General features: G+C 45.1%; 2 protein-coding genes across 3 annotated transcripts in view; both read right to left on the bottom strand.

Annotated features, from left to right (window-relative positions):
* STARD13 (StAR related lipid transfer domain containing 13) overlaps positions 1–3761 on the bottom strand; it is a 212975-nt gene extending 209214 nt beyond the window's left edge. For both annotated transcript variants that reach the window (XM_060234706.1, XM_060234710.1), the window contains exon 1: positions 3609–3761. In XM_060234706.1, coding sequence (XP_060090689.1) covers positions 3609–3732 — 124 coding nt within the window. In that variant the 5' untranslated portion in view covers positions 3733–3761. The remainder of the gene's footprint in view (positions 1–3608) is intronic.
* A 639-nt stretch (positions 3762–4400) lies between these two features.
* The window catches only part of LOC132569120 (uncharacterized), a 143907-nt gene continuing 132424 nt past the window's right edge, over positions 4401–15883 (bottom strand). Inside the window, exon 4 of the mRNA XM_060235300.1 lies at positions 4401–4441. Coding sequence (XP_060091283.1) covers positions 4401–4441 — 41 coding nt within the window. The remainder of the gene's footprint in view (positions 4442–15883) is intronic.

Genomic DNA, 15883 nt, shown 5'->3' with positions numbered 1-15883 from the left:
ACTGGTACATTTGCTACAACCGTTACACACAGTCATTCTAAGAGTATGAAAATACAGCCCTCTCTTTTAACTCAAGGCAGGTATAATGTCTTTTGATAATTCTACCGCCTGGCCCAGTCAAAACAGTCACCAGAGCAGTTTTGTGGAAATGCTTAATTTTTTTCCCTCAAGACCCTTGAGAGCTACCACTCACAAAACTGTGGCTCAGTGGGTGAAGCCAGTCACAAAATGGCAGCGTGTCCATTTCAGAGGCCCTCTGCAGTGTTCAGATGGAGGAACTTTTCCTCTGCTGTTTTTCCAAAGCAAATTACCACCACACCTTCGCAAATGTTAAGTTGCCCTGCAGCTGTACAGCTTTATGTTTTCCCTGAAAGAAGCAAACAGCAACTCTTATAGAAGGGAAAGTGTCAATAGTTTGCTCCTTTACTACCCAGAGCAAGGATGTATGTGTACACAAAAGAAGGAGAAGGTGAAGTGGATAAGGAAAGGTGCTGGTCCTGTCATCTTCCCATCCAGAGAGAAAGAGGGGTGAAGAGCTACTCTTAATCACTTGGAGTGGCTGGTCACTCCTGACTGATCTTCTGCTGTCCCACCCCAACCCGCACTGGAGTGTAAGACAAACAGAGACATTTATGGCTCTTCTTGCAGCTTCCTATACACTATGTGTCCCAACAATAGTTGAAAAACCTTCATTCTTGATACTTTAAAGAAAAGAATCTGAATGATTCAGACTGAATACTATGCCCATGATACATTCTTCTATTGAACACCAGGGAGCTGGGATATTGCCAAATCTCTTTTAGGTGCATTTGATCATGATAATGGACACATCTGTTTGTGATTCTTTTTAACATGGGGACAAGAAGGGCCGTGTGCTTACACTGAAAGCCATATTAGATGATACAGTTTCCCTAAGTCTACCAAAGGGATGCAGCACCATTTCAGAACCTGTTTTTTTTTTACTTTTAAAATTGCATGGTGTCTGGACAGTAGGCTTACTGCAACAGTGGCTGCTTTTCCACCCACTCATCTTGCATAGGGCTGGGGCAACCAGCTCACCACAGCAGCAGCTATAAGTGCTGCTGGTGGCTATAAGGACCGCCCACCCCAAATGGGACAAGGGCTCCTCCCTTGTGGGTGGGATAGCCCCAGCAGAGGGAGGCAGCCCTCCAGGTTATTAGTGCATGAAGACTTTCCAGGTGGCTTTGATGACCAGTCTCCCCTGTCTAAGGAATAGTTCCTCAGTCATGCTGGGCGGACAGCTACAATACAAACAATGCAGCCTGAAGGAAGCATTCCTTCCTCCTTCTGGAGCTGAAGTAGCTTATCAGGAGCTGCCTCTCCTCCTACTTCATGGTCCACTAATTTGAAATGAAATGGAGATCAATAATTGAGGAGTTGGCAAAGACTGGAGCTCACAGCATTTTAAGGAGCCAAGAAAAAGCATTTCAGATGGAGGGTCAGGCAGAAACCTGCTCAGGAGACACAAGGTTGTGAGCTGAAGCAATGTGTTTAAAAATAGCTTAGAAAAACACACAAAAAGGAGACCAGCTGCACATTTCAAAGATATGGAGGGAATCTTATAGGAATGTACATCTCACTAGTGTAATCACACAGAGAATGCTCCTAAGCAAGCACATTCCATGGTATGCTATGACTGCCATGGGTGAGTGTGCACACGTAACTGTGGCATTTACTATCCTAAATGTACTCATATCCAGGCAAGGGTATTTAGCTGGATCACCACAGTGGAGATGACAGGCCAAGAAACCCTGGGATGATGGAGGATATTTTAAAATATGTATATGTTGTGCAATCAGAGGTCACTGCAAAGAGGATAGTAGGTTCCTGTCCCCGTCCCTCACACAGAACTTCAATTTGTAATGGGTTGGGAAGAAACAAGGGATTGGGAACCAAAACTTTGGAAGCTCCTACTGTACGCCTTCACATAACTGTATTCTAATACAGGACACACAAGGCTTTTAGGCTTGCAATGTATAGTAGCACAAAGTCTTCCTGGTTTCCTCACTGTGGCTGCAACAATGAGGCTTCCACATGGCAGGTCTCCCCACAGCTTCCCTGCCCCAGTCCCCAGCAGCAGCCATATTCCAACCCCCAAAGCATGCCGGGGAGGGGCAGTCTTTAAAAGGAATTGCCGATTGAGCTATAGCAATGTAATGTTAGAACAATCTACATACCTGGATCTCTAAATTCCCAGGTTTGTTTTTTAAAAGTAAGTCTCTATCACTTTTCATGCTTTCCCCCTTATATCACTGTAATAAGAGGCCTGAGACTTTGCTTTTTAAAAAGAAATTGAAAACTGGGGATTTAGTGAACCTGGTATACAGATTGTTATAATATTATATCAATATAACAATAATTCTATTGCCAATAATAACTTTTAAAAACTGGTCACGGGAAGAGGAAATGCCCACTATGGGGATAACTCAGGAAAAACAGCTGCCATATGAGTGGGAAAATCTGAACTTTTCCATCTGCAGGGCAGTTATCTAAGCTTTATGGCACTTCCCCAAAACTTCACAGCAAAGCAGGTTTTGAGAACTATCAGTGAAAAACCAAGGAATCCCGGGGAGATGCACAAATGTACCATGATGCTGCAGGATAGCAGGCAAAAACCTGCCTCCCAACAGCATTGAAACCAGGGCAGGAAATGGCCCTGTTGTCTCATTGACAACATCCATTAATTTCAACAAAATATACATCCATGTAAATTGGGAATGCAGAAATAGCTGTAGGATGCATATAAACTCTAGTTATGTGTGGCCTACAGTCCTAGTAATGCAGGCAAATGTAAAGGCGCAGTTTCACAAAACGGTACCCTCAGGAGAAAATGAGATGTCCTATCCAGAGAAATGGCCCTTTCAGTCCAATCAAGCACACAGGACTATTTTAGCAAATACAGAGCCAATCTGCTTTATTGCATACAGCTCCTGGTGCTCTTTATGGACAAGGTCCTCAATGAACCTTGCAAAGTCACTTTTAAATGTGTGGATCTTAATGGCTCCGCTCAAAGGCCAGAGACAGCCCAAGAAATATTGGTGCCTGAGGCTGAAAATTCAAATTACAGTCTCCTGGCAATAGGAATATAATGGTAAAGTAAACCTCTGACATGCTTTGGATTTAACAACGCCCTGGACTCTATTTGCCACTGGGCAAGCCAGCCTCCCCTTGATAACGCCCTTCAATACATCCTGCAGGCTTTCTCCCATGGATGGCCCCAGGACACTGCTGTGGTCAAGGTCAGCGGCCCAAGACGCCAGCGAGCCAACCCCAAGACTTCCAGGGCTTGACTTCTGACGGAGAGCAGAAAGGCTCTTAGCCAGCGCTTGCGAACTGACAGGAGCGGGAAATTGAAAAACCGGCGCGCCTGAGAGCAAAGCCTTCCCGCAGCGCCGACTGTGGAGGAGGCCCAATGACCTTACTGCGCCCTGCTGCCCCTCGGCAGCGCCGAACTGGCCACTGTAGGGAAAGCCCCCGCCGCCTGCCTGCCCGCCAAGCCTCGGGGCTTCCCCGGGCGAGGGAGGGAGGGAGGGTGGGAGGGAGGAGCGGGGTCGGGGAAAGGGTGGTGGTGACTCTGCCTGACTGACCTGCCAGCCGCCTCTCCCGGACGTTTTTCCAGAGCAAATCCCAGGCTTTGGCGGTGGAGTCCCGGAGCTGCTCGCTGAAGGACCTCCTCAGCTGGGGCTTGGCAGACCGGCGCTTGCAGCTCATCCTAGCGGCGCCCCCTTCGCATGCCTCCGCCGGCGCCGGGCTCGCGGGCTCCTCAGCGACAGCACCTCTCGCCGCACCAGCGCCCCGGAGACGCTCAGCCGCAAGGGGAGCCCGACCGCTGCCCGAACCGCCGCGCGGGCCCGGTGCTCTCCCTCCAGGCGGCAGGGGCCGTCCGGAGCCCTGGAGCCGCGCTTGTGCAAAAGCGCTTCTTCTCCCCCGGCCCTCTGCTGCCTCCGCCCCCGGAGGGGAGAGCGAAAGTCTCCGGTCGCCTCCTTCCAAGTTGCCTTGCTGAAACCGCCCCCGCCGAGAGGGTCACCGCTGGGGCTCCCAGGCGCGCTCCTCCGCCAGGCATTTCCGCGCGGGGGACTCTGCTGCGCTCAGCCTCGGCTTCGGGCGGGGAGCCGGCCCTCAACAAGGGCCACGTGCGCAGGCGAGGAGTGAAGCCGGAGGGCTGCTGCTTGAGAAGCCAGGCGGGACACTGCCTATAACCTCGGAGGGGAACTTGCCTGCCATGCCAGACCCAGAGCTTTTTTTGCTTTTAATTGAGGACTGGAAGGAACAGCGGGAAGCGGCAGCAACAGAGATACCAAGAGCCAGAGAAGGTCAGATAGAATGCCCATAGGGCGAAACTTGGACCGCAAGAGAGACCTGAAAGACTGCAATAAAGTTCAGGACGCCAGAGGATGTGTTTGTTTGGAAACATCTGGCCCTAAAAGAGGTTTTGGCATTTTACACAACACTCCAAAGTCTCCATGCTAAAATGCAAGTTCATTTTGAAGATGGCATCTTTTCAGCCACACACACACACACACAGTGCCAAGAGAAATTCTGAGTAGTTTTACAATAATTGCATAGCTCCAGAATATATGGGGGGGGGATACACACGATATGCATACCTATGTGCCTGTGTGTGTATTCTTTCTCATCTAGTCACCCTTATCTTCTTTAAAAACAGGATCATTCATGTCCAGGACTTTTTTTTGAACAGGAACGCAGTTCCGGCTGGCTTGGCATCAGGGGTGTGGCCTAATATGCAAATGAGTTCCTGCTGGGCTTTTTCTACAAAAAAAGCCCTGATCATGTCCAAGTGTTCTGTTAAAGACAGTGAATTCCAAAGAGTCTTTCTTTAAAAGAATGTGTAAGAATAGGAACCATCAACTAGTGAGAAATTAGCTCATCATCAAACTAACAGAAGAGCCAATGTCAGATATCACAGGGAATGATGAAAGGAACACAACCAGCACTCCTCTTCCATCTCAGCCACTAACACCAACGAAAGACAGAGAAGGGCTGTGTGTCATTGGTACAGCATCTACTAGACATACAGAAGGTCCCAGGTTATCTCTGACATCTTCAGTTCAAAGCATCAAGTAGTAGGTGATGCTAAAGATGTTGACTGGAGCCAGTGCCAATCACAGCAGACAATATTGACAATGACAGATCAAGAGTCAGACTTAGTATAAGGTAATTTTATGTTTTCCCATGAGAACCACTGGGGCATATATTCTACCTGTGTTACTCTGGAAGATTTGGAAATATGGATGACCTCACATTGCAGTGCTTTCTCATGCCTGTGTAACCTGAAAACTGGACCAGTACCGGTGTAAAAAAAGGTGTTCAATGTGGGTCTGCTTGATTCAGGTTTTTCAAAGTTATGTGAAAACAGAAGGGAGAAAGAAGAGGATCAAATTTAAGTGATTGCCACAGAAGAGATTTTGATGGCCAAAGGGCCCTCTGCCACAGTCTCTGATTTTGCTGGCTGGACAGAATAATCTCATAGGCAAATGCTGTCCACAGGCTGCCAACTGGCCACCATAGTGCTAGACTATTAAAACACTTTCTTCAGCATCTGTTTACACTCAGACTGAGTACAGAATTAAATAGAGGACTTCTTTGAGCCAAATGATAGATTCTTTATTAATGACCAATCCTTTTTAGGATTCTGGCTCAAGTAAATATATGAATCTGGAGGTGAAGCACCATATAGCCACGAACCATCCTTTGATCTATTTAGTGGCACAAGCCCTGATTCGTGGAAAATGCAACAATATACATGATAGAAGAGGGGAAGCATATATCTTTTTCTGAGAGAAGGGAATCAGTAGAAAGGTTTTGATTATTCTTAATAAAATAAATTTGGAATTTTAAAAAAGTTCCTAAACTGTCTCCCGTATTTTGGAGCAGAATCCTGCTAAATATAATGTTCCAGTAATGACATAAGAGGTTTCATGTCCTAATTATTTATTATTTTAATAACTTCATCTCCATAGTAATTAAAGGCTAGGTTAATTGACACTGGATGGTATTTCTGCAGCAATTTAAAATGATTTTTTCATGTTATTTATTTTATGGAGCCTGGGTTTTGTTTTCTCTGAAGCTAAGGGCAAAACTGCCTTTTTATTTGTGAGGCAATACCTCGAAACCAGTGGCATGTATAATACATGCTTTACTTAGAAGCTTTCTTGCCATCTTTGTTGCTTATTTATTAATTTGTAGCTAATACAACAAGAAATCTTGGATTACAGTGATAAGAGTTAAGGTCTGATAATCTATACAAGAGGCTTTCTCTGCTATTATATTGTAACACTTGGTTCATTCACACATGGCTCAAAATCCAGATGCCATTTGTCCAAAACCTTTGCTTTTGTGTGTGTTTTGCTTTCATACAAACTATATAAAATTCATAAAACTAACAGCCAGTATAAGAATTTGCATAACTGAAAATATACAACTTAACATTAGTGATAACTGACATGTTGATTAATAATCCATGAAGTTTCTGCAGTCAAAGCACTGGTTATTACAAGTCCTTTATGAGGAAGTAGCATACATGAAATCTCACAGCAAGTTTCACCGGAGCACTCTGTGTAATTGTTTTAGTGCATAAATGTGGACAAAAGATTACTGGCAACAATTCACCTCTATCATTTCCCTTTCTGTAAAACATCCCTAAAAAGCCCTTTACTCTAGTAAAAATCTCTCTGTGCCATTCTCATCACATACTCCAAGATCTTAATAATAATAATAATAAATTTATTCTTATATCCCGCCCTCCCCCGCCGAAGCGGGCTCAGGGCGGCTCACATGACATGGTTTACACCATGATTACACTAAAATCCATCAATACATTAAAAAACAATTAAAATAGTTAAATACAATTCAGATCAAGTTAAATAACAATTAAAATTTTATCAAGTATAAATTAAAGTGCCACAGTTCAGAATGTGTATAGGATGGCTAGGTGTCATCTCCGGGTGTCATCTCCGGGTGCCATCTTCGGGTGCCATCTTAAATGTGAGTTGACAGAGGGTGGTTTTGCAAGCCCTGCAGAATTGATTTAGGTCTCGCAGGGCTCGCACCTCCTCTGGTAGTTGGTTCCACCATTTGGGAGCCATTGTGGAGAAGGCCTGCTCCCTTGTTGCTTTCAATTTGGCCTCCCTTGGTCCAGGGATTCGTAGTAGGTTTTGGGAACTAGATCTCAGCACTCTCTGGGGAACATATGGAGAGAGGCGGTCCCTAAGGTAGGCAGGTCCTCGGCCATATAGGGTTTTAAAGGTAATAACCAGCACCTTATAACGAACTCAGTACACAATCGGCAGCCAGTACAGCTCCCGCAGCCTAGGCTGTACGTGTTCCCACCATGGTAGTCCCACTAACAGCCTGGCCGCTGCATTCTGCACTAACTGCAGTTTCCGCGTTCGGTACAAGGGCAGCCCCATGTAGAGGGCATTACAGTAGTCCAGCCTCGAGGTGACCGTTGCATGGATCACAGTTGCCAGGTCGCCACGTTCCAGGAAGGGGGCCAACTGCCTCGCCCTCCTGAGATGGAAGAAGGCAGATTTGGCAGTGGCAGCTATCTGGGCCTCCATTGTCAAGGAAGGCTCCAGTAGCACTCCCAGGCTCCTGACCCTGCACACTGGTATCAGTGACGCACCATCAAAAGTTGGTAGGGAGATCTCCCCTCCTGGCCCGCCGCAACCCACGCAAAGGACCTCTGTCTTCGCTGGGTTCAGCTTTAGCCCACTCAGCCTGAGCCAGCCCGCCACGGCCTGCAACGCCCGGTCCAAATTTATAGGGACATCGTCAGTCCGGCCGTCCATCAATAGATAGAGCTAGGTGTTGTCAGCATACTGGTGACAACCCAGCCCATACCTCCGGGCAATCTGGGCAAAGGGGCGCATGTAGATGTTAAACAACATCGGGGAGAGAACTGCCCCCTGAGGCACTCCACAGTTAAGTAGGTGTCTCTGGGACAGCTCTCCTCCACTCACCACCCTTTGTCCCCGACCTTCAAGGAAGGAGGAGAGCCACTGTAAGGCTAGCCCCCGAATTCCTGCATCGGCAAGGCGACGGGTCAGCAGCCGATGGTCGACCATATTGAACGCGGCCGATAGGTCTAACAGCAGCAATACCGCCGAGCCGCCTCGGTCCAGATGTTGCTGGAGGTCATCCACGAGGGCGACCAAAACTGTCTCCGTCCCGTGGCCTGGGCGGAAGCCGGACTGGCACGGATCTAAGGTGGAAGTGTCATCCAGAAAGGCCTGTAACTGCAACGCCACAGCCCTCTCTATAATTTTGCCCCAAAAGGGCAAATTTGAGACCGGCCGGTAAAAGGTAAAGGTAGTCCTCTGTGCAAGCACCAGTCGTTTCCGACTCTGGGGTAATGTTGCTTTCACAACGTTTTTACGGCAGACTTTTTTAATGGGGTGGTTTGCCATTGCCTTCCCCAGTCATCTACACTCCCCCCCCCCCCCAGCAAGCTGAGAAAGCTCTTGGAGGATTGGCTCATCAGGGGTGTGTGGCCTAATATACAAGGGAGTTCCTGCTACAAAAAAGCCCTGCATTACTACTACTACTACTTCTTATGGCTTGCCCATTTATTCTGTAGCAGGGCTCTGGGCGCTGTACAACTGGGATAAAAACATTAAGCCTAAATAAGCAATTAAATAACAATTATTTACAGTCTAAAATCAGATGGTGAAATCCTGTCATTACAATTGCAGACTGCCAGCCAATGTGCAGGCAGGGGGAAGAAGGCAAGATGAATGTGGAGAGCAGAAGAGGGTAACCGTCACTGTCCTCAACCAAAAGCCTGGCGGAACATCTCTGTCTTACAAGCCTTGTGGAATTGCAGAATATCCTGCAGGGCCCTGATGGTGTTTGGCAGAGAGTTCCACTAGGTTGGGGCCAGGACTGAAAAGGCTTTGGCCCTGGTTGAGGACAGCCAGATTTCTGTGGGGCTGGGAACCACCAGCAGATTGCTGTCCATGGAGCGTAATGCTCTCCCAGGGACATAATGGAGAAAACAGTCCTGTAGCTACATTGGTCCCTGGCCACTCAAGTCCTTCTAGGTCAATACCAAAACCTTGAACTTGACTTGGTATTCCACTGGAAGCCAGTGCAGCTGGCGCAGCTCTGGATGTATACATGTAATCCATGACGTTCTTATCAGGACTCGTGCCGCTGTATTCTGGATCAGTTGGAGCTTCCAGGTCAGTTTTAAGGGCAAGCCAGCATAGTTACAGTAATCCAACCTGGAAGTGACTGTTGCATAGATTACCATGGCTGGGCCAGAGTGTGGCAGGAAAGGGGCCAATTGCTGAGCTTGGTTCAGATGAAAATATGCCAGCCTAGCAATGTGTGTGACTTGGGCCTCCATAGTCAAGGAGGCATCCAAGATCACTCCCAAGCTTTTGACAGACTATACAGCTATCAGTGGTACCCTGTTGAGAATGAGTAATCTATACCCCAATTCCAAGGCGCCCCCCCCCTCCAGCCAAAGAACCACCATCTTAGTTGGATTCAGTTTTAACCTGCTTTGTTGAAGCCACCAAACCATGGCCTCTGAACCCCTGGCCAAATTTGGTGGGGTGGTCTCTGGGTGACCGTCTGATAGCAGATACAGCTGGGTGTCACGATGACACAGTACACTGTGCTTACACTGCACAGTGATGATGATAATGATAAAACCTGTGTTTCAGTGGTGCCACACTCACAGTGCAAGTAACGGAGCCCTCATATGTATACCTGTGACCATTATTTTATCAACTAATATGCAATGGTTAAAAGATTCCTGTTGCAGTAGAAGGCCAGACTAGACATTACAGTGACCCCAAGTCTGACCCTTGGTCACCCAGGCCATTTTAAAGAAAAAGCTGGCCATTTAAAAATTTCTGGACTTTTAGCACAGGGGGTCCAGTTGATTGTTCACCCCCACACCTTTTCAAGTGCTGAAATAGCTGTGGTGGGTGGGCTGTTTAAGCACATGAAAAAGCACACGGGGAAGCAAGACTGAAGAATCACAGAGTTGGAAGGGACCTCCAGAGTAATCTAGTCCAATCCCTTGCACAATGCAGATCACCTGGTTCTGCTGCACCAAGGATCTAATCAGGATCAAGCCCTCAAGCATTATTAAATGGTCAAATTTTATTCCAAAAGGGTATTGGTTGGACCTGTGTCTGCTAATTTGACCCATAGTCAAATCTAACTGGTGCCACATATATTACCAGTGAGCAACTTGTTGGATTCTCATTAAAGAAACAGAAGCCCTATATCCTATCCTCACTCTCTCCTGATCACAAAACATAAATCACCCGCCTCACGCTCCCACTGGATCGCTTCTATGTGCTGTTTATGGCTACCCCAGCCCCTCTTTCTCCTCAGTTCTTCCTTTAAAACTTTTTCCTTAGGACTATATAAAACTCAAGGGGTGGGTATGATGGATTTCTCTGTTCTAGTCTCTTCGGGGGGTTTTGCTTTCTTTCAGATGTATAATACAATTCGTAGGGGACCACAGCAGTTATGTTAGTTTTCCCAAATTATAGGCACCAGAGAACTTTAACGTAAACCACAGATATTTATTTTAAACACAAAGTCTTAAACTGGGGTATGAGAGATATTTACATGGGCTATAAAGTATCTCATGCAGTTAACACGTTGTTCAGTATTTTCAGGCTTTATAATATCTTATCTTTCTCTTAGATCTCTCAGGTTCACAGTTTATAAATAATACACTCTCCACCACTAGTATAGGCTGGCCTCTTGGGTGTAATGTGCCAAGTCTTTCAAGTCGACTGGAGCCTCTACTCCCAGCCCTTCAGACTTCCAGACCCACATATATTCCCTCAACCACCTCTCTAGTTCTTAAGAGTCGTGTATATAAGTGTCTGTGACCGCTCAGGTCTTCACGGTGACTCTCCTTTTAGTCACACACAGCCCCTTGCTGTTTTTATAGAGCTAGCAGTCAGCTTTTCTTCTCACAAAGACTCTCTTTAGCTACTGTCTCAGCTCCCTCAAAGACCAACTCTCTCAGCCTCTGACAGACACTAACTTTCTCTGGCTCTGTCAGGCACTAACTCTCTTCAGCCTCAGTCAGACACTAACTGCCTCTCCTCAGCCGTTAGCTGACAATCTCACACTCTGAGAGTTCCGAGCACTCTGGCCCCCACCCTCAGGTCACCTGGCGCAAGCTCTATGCATCCTTCAGTTTTCCTTGGTTTTCTGTTAACCCATACCTTACTGTCACACACCCCATAGAAAGCAGTAAGTTTCAGAGGGTAGCCAAGCTGGTCTGCTTTTCTCTAAACACATCATATTCAGATTGCTTCAGATGTTACATATTAGTGAGCTGGGTCTTGGGTCATTTTAAAAAGTTCCATGACTCTGCACAATCCTATGCAGCCTCATGTGGTAAATCTCATATGCCATCATTAGGTTTTGTTTTCAGTATTTCTAACCTAGATTGTAACAGTGCAGTCCTAAAGAACAACTTCCTGGGAGTAAGCCTCACTAAATAGACCCCAGCAGGATTCTGAGTAGGCCTGTTCAGGGCTGTCCTCTAAATAATTCTTTTTCAGGCGAGAAATAACAGCATTCTCTGTACTCTGCACTAAGAAATTATTCCTATGTCTTTTTTTCTGACTGAGTTCAGGTCAAAATTGGAAACAAATCTGACATTTCATGATAAATTGAAACCTCCTTGGAATAAAATTTTCTATGAAATCTAGTTACACTCGTCAATCCCAGTTAGTGGATGATAAAAAGCAATGCACAAAGTAAACAAGTACCTTAAAGTCTCCTGGGATTTAGAAACAAATATCTAGGTTTCCTGGGTTTAAAATTATGCCTTTGTTTTGTATGCAGCACACTGTGTCTATAAAAGCCTGGTGATGCCAGAGCATGGAGAAACTGTCCTTCAGTGATAACGAAATTGTCTGGAAGAAATTCATTGTTGTGGTGACACTGCAATAACACAACCTAGTCAGAATTTTGAGTAGCCATTTTCATTATATTATTGTGTACTTTTGCAGTGTTAACAGTTGACAGTGTGGTTTGCAAAGCTGATGTGTTCAACGTTCTTGAAAGAATGAACAGCTAACTCAAATGAAACATTTTCAAGCAAAATTTTATGAACTCTTGCTCAGGTTGTAACTGTTTTGGGGCTGCAGAGAAGACAATCTTATTCTGCCTTTCTCTCCCTCTTGGGAAGCTGAATACAGTTGTCACCCAAAGAATTATCATGAATCACCCATCTGCACAGCCTTTCTGTGAAGATGCCTCCCTTCTCTGCCTCCAAATATCCTGGCAAAAGAAAGAGAACAGCCTGCTTAGCTTGAGAAATACTAGCTGAATCTGGGCCACCAGCTGTATACCATGTCTTGCTAGGCACCTAATAATCTCTTTGGTCCTGCAGTCTCAGACAGGTAGATTAAAATAAACTGGAAGTTTATCAAGTTGGTCTGATAGGCCACCATATATGACTAATTTACAATGTTCAACCTGATGCCCCACAAGTTGGGCCATCTCTCCCTAAGAAACCAGGTCCTGAGAATCTTCTTCTTGTCTCCGCAAGAAGTCTGTCTTGATATTCAGTTAAGTCAAAGCTGCCTGACCAAATTGACACCATTATTGTCTGAGATCAATAGGTTCAGCTACAATCACATTGGCTCAGATCAGGCATAACGTGAAACCAGGGTTTCCTTAATTAGTTTGTAAAACTGGGATTCAGTTTGCAGACAGTCTTTCAAATATTAATGTGCTGCAACAAATACTAGTTTCAGTACATTCATGCTCTTTTTTAAATGGCAAGCAGCAGGTATCCAGGATTGCACTGTGGAAGTAGTGGCATCAGAGACTAAGCTGGGATTTCTGTGTTTGCATGTCACACAAAGCCATATTTAAAACTAGCTGCAGTTAATAAGTCAACTTCAAGTCAAGGTTTCAAATTCTGATTTGATGTATTTGTCAACCACAATTAGTGGGGAGTGGCTCACTAACTGAGCCATGGTTTTGCATGGTGTCTGAACAGAGCAGCTTCTTTGTTTCTTTCTTTACCCCACAGCTCTTATTGCTCACATGGCTTAAAGTCGAAATCTAGGGAGGAAGTTTCTAGAAACGCATCTTGAAGGCTCCAAGATGAGTGAAGAAATAGATGAGTGAGGAACAAGGATGTTTTTCATTTAAGCCCTCTCTTCAGGTTTTGTTGTATGCATTTGTTTTTTACAGTTTGTCCTTCATATTTATTTAGTAATTTAATCCATGACTTAATAACCCAGAAGTATGATTTTTAAAAATTATGGCTTATAGTTGTAAGTTTTCAGGTGTCCCCCTTTTAAAACCCCCCCAGTAAATTAGGGTATATTACGCTTCTAGATAAAATAAATAAATAAAAATACTGGAAATTGGTTTTCCTGGAATTTCTCTTGAAAGTGTAGCAAATATAATAATTATAAGCTTATTATACTGTGAGGAAAAGCCCCTTATTTAACATCGTAGTTACCAGCTGGGTTGCCAGAGCACCTGGAGAAGTAACTCACACACGTCTGGCCAGAGAGTGTGAGCAAACCTATCCAGGAACATAAGAGACTTATGTAGTACAAGCAGCCATAATGCCACAAAAGCACTCTAGACTGGTACAAGAGTGCCTACCAGAAGAACAGACGGTTTCCTGCCGTTCCGTATACCAGCCATGGAGCGGAAGAGACTGCGCCGCCAGGAGCTATCCAGGTGAATGGTTATGAAGCGCTGACCATGGAATCCACCGTGGAGGGCAAACACCACACGCAGCCATCTTCCTACCAGGCTCGACTCCATTCCATCAAAGTGGACGGCTCACGTACACACCAGATATCACCTTTGGCCTACCAGCAACCTACCCATCCCAGGAGTGGTTAATAGTCCAACCACCACTTTCTTTGTTTAACGGGACTCTAGACAAAGACTGATGCCCAGAAGAAGACAGAAGAAGAGGAAGACCATCTTCAGCCAGAACCAAGCTCCTTTGTGTAAACTGGGTGTTACCTAGGCCATGATTTGACTCCCTATTGTCACCCTTTTAGATAAGTATATTTAGTCTTAAGTACACCCCACCCAGTAATCACTCCTATTATTCTCCCCAACTGTCACTTTGGAGCCTCCCCCTGGTTCATTTCAACCTGAAAGTTTACTCAGGTATCCAGGATCCTAGCCAGTCCATTGGTCAAGAGCAGGCACCCAATTAGGTGCCACCAATGAACTTCCTATTGGCTACTGCAGTAGTTCAGCCCTTATGGTCACTGCAGAGTCTCCCCTTTCTCCTCCCTCGTACCTCCCATTCCCCGAGGGCTCAAGAGAGTCCTTATAATCTGTGGACTAGCTACCCACAGGTGTGCATCTAGCAGTATCCCAATTCTGCTGCATAGATCCATCCCCGATTCTAAGGCCAAGTTTCAGGTCCCCTCTCCCACTTCCTTGCTCATCGCCATTGGAGCCTTCCTTGAAGACTACGATAGGTAAATATCACCCTGTTTGTCTACCCGTGTGTGTGTGTGTGTGTCTGTCTGTCTGTCTGTCTGTCTGTCTGTCTGTCTGTCTGTCTGTCTGTCTGTCTATCTATCTATCTATCTATCTATCTATCTATCTATCTATCTATCTATCTATCTATCTATCTATCTATCTACCTTTCCTAGGACTGAATGTGTGATTTTATGAGTATTTTATCTTGCATGGAAGCCTATATTTTTCTTAAGAAATTTTAACTGATTTTACTTAATTCGAGTCACAATATTCTTAAGCATTACTTTTGTGGACGGTTAATCTTGTATACACAAGTAAAAGATCCTGAGCCAGGTGCCCACCTGATAATTCCCCAACCTCGTTTTGAGGGCATTTTGACTTACAATACTATATTTCAAGGTCTGTACTGATGTTCTGTTGTCCTCGAAGCACAATTCAGGATACTAGTTTCAGCCATTAAAGTCCACATCTATATATGCTTTAGAGACCATTTCCTTCCCTCTGTCCTGTCATATCATGTCCCAGATGAGACAGGCACCTCCCTGTAGAATCCAAGTCCCTGAAAAAGTGTTTTCATTTATAAAGCTGTTTGGAATGTTGAGTAGAGAATGTTGAGTGGCAATTGCCCATTGGTACATTTTACTAGGAAGCAGAATGGATCTGAAGCTTCTACCTGTAGGGCTGATATTGAAAGAAAAAGTGCAAGCTCTTGGGTAAATAAATACAGAACCCCAAGTGGAAAATTGGGTAAGAGATGATAGGATGAGGTGAGAATTGCACCACTCCTTCATATAACTGTCCAACTTTGGCTTCTTCCACATTAAAATCCCAGCTGCTGTTCTGGATATAGGATAGAGAACTTTGCAGTTCTAACAAAACAAAACACAATAAAACAAAACAAAAAATCTTGTTCTCTGAGAACATTTTAGTAAGACCAACACCACCTGCACTCCATTAACTTTAAAAGCATTTTACTGTTTACAGTAACCAGGAAATGTCAATGTCTGTGTTATATTAACAAGTCAGCAATAACAAATCCAGTCTCAGTTTTTAAGAGGTAGCAGAGAACACTTCACCCTGACTCATGGCATGCTCAGCTTCATGGTAGAAGTGCAACTGGTCACAAAGTTTTCTTTAAGCCACATATTCTTTAACTGAAGTAGAGAGCCAGGGGGATTACTGAAAAAGAAAATGTATTGAACCTGCATGAATGCATGATGCTGCCTTAGAGTGAATCAGGCCCCTAGTCCATGAAGGTTGGTACTATAAACTGGCAGCTGCTCTCTGGGGTCTCAGGCCTCTATATTATTCATGTGACAGGCAAGCTATGGGAAGGACAAAGAAATGTTAGAGAATGGAAGTTAGAAGATAAGTGCTT

Source organism: Heteronotia binoei, chromosome 3 (genome assembly GCF_032191835.1).
Source record: "Heteronotia binoei isolate CCM8104 ecotype False Entrance Well chromosome 3, APGP_CSIRO_Hbin_v1, whole genome shotgun sequence".
NCBI classification, from domain to species: domain Eukaryota; kingdom Metazoa; phylum Chordata; class Lepidosauria; order Squamata; family Gekkonidae; genus Heteronotia; species Heteronotia binoei.
The sequence above is the reverse complement of the archived record's forward strand: the minus strand, read 5'-3'. Positions and strand labels throughout refer to the sequence as shown.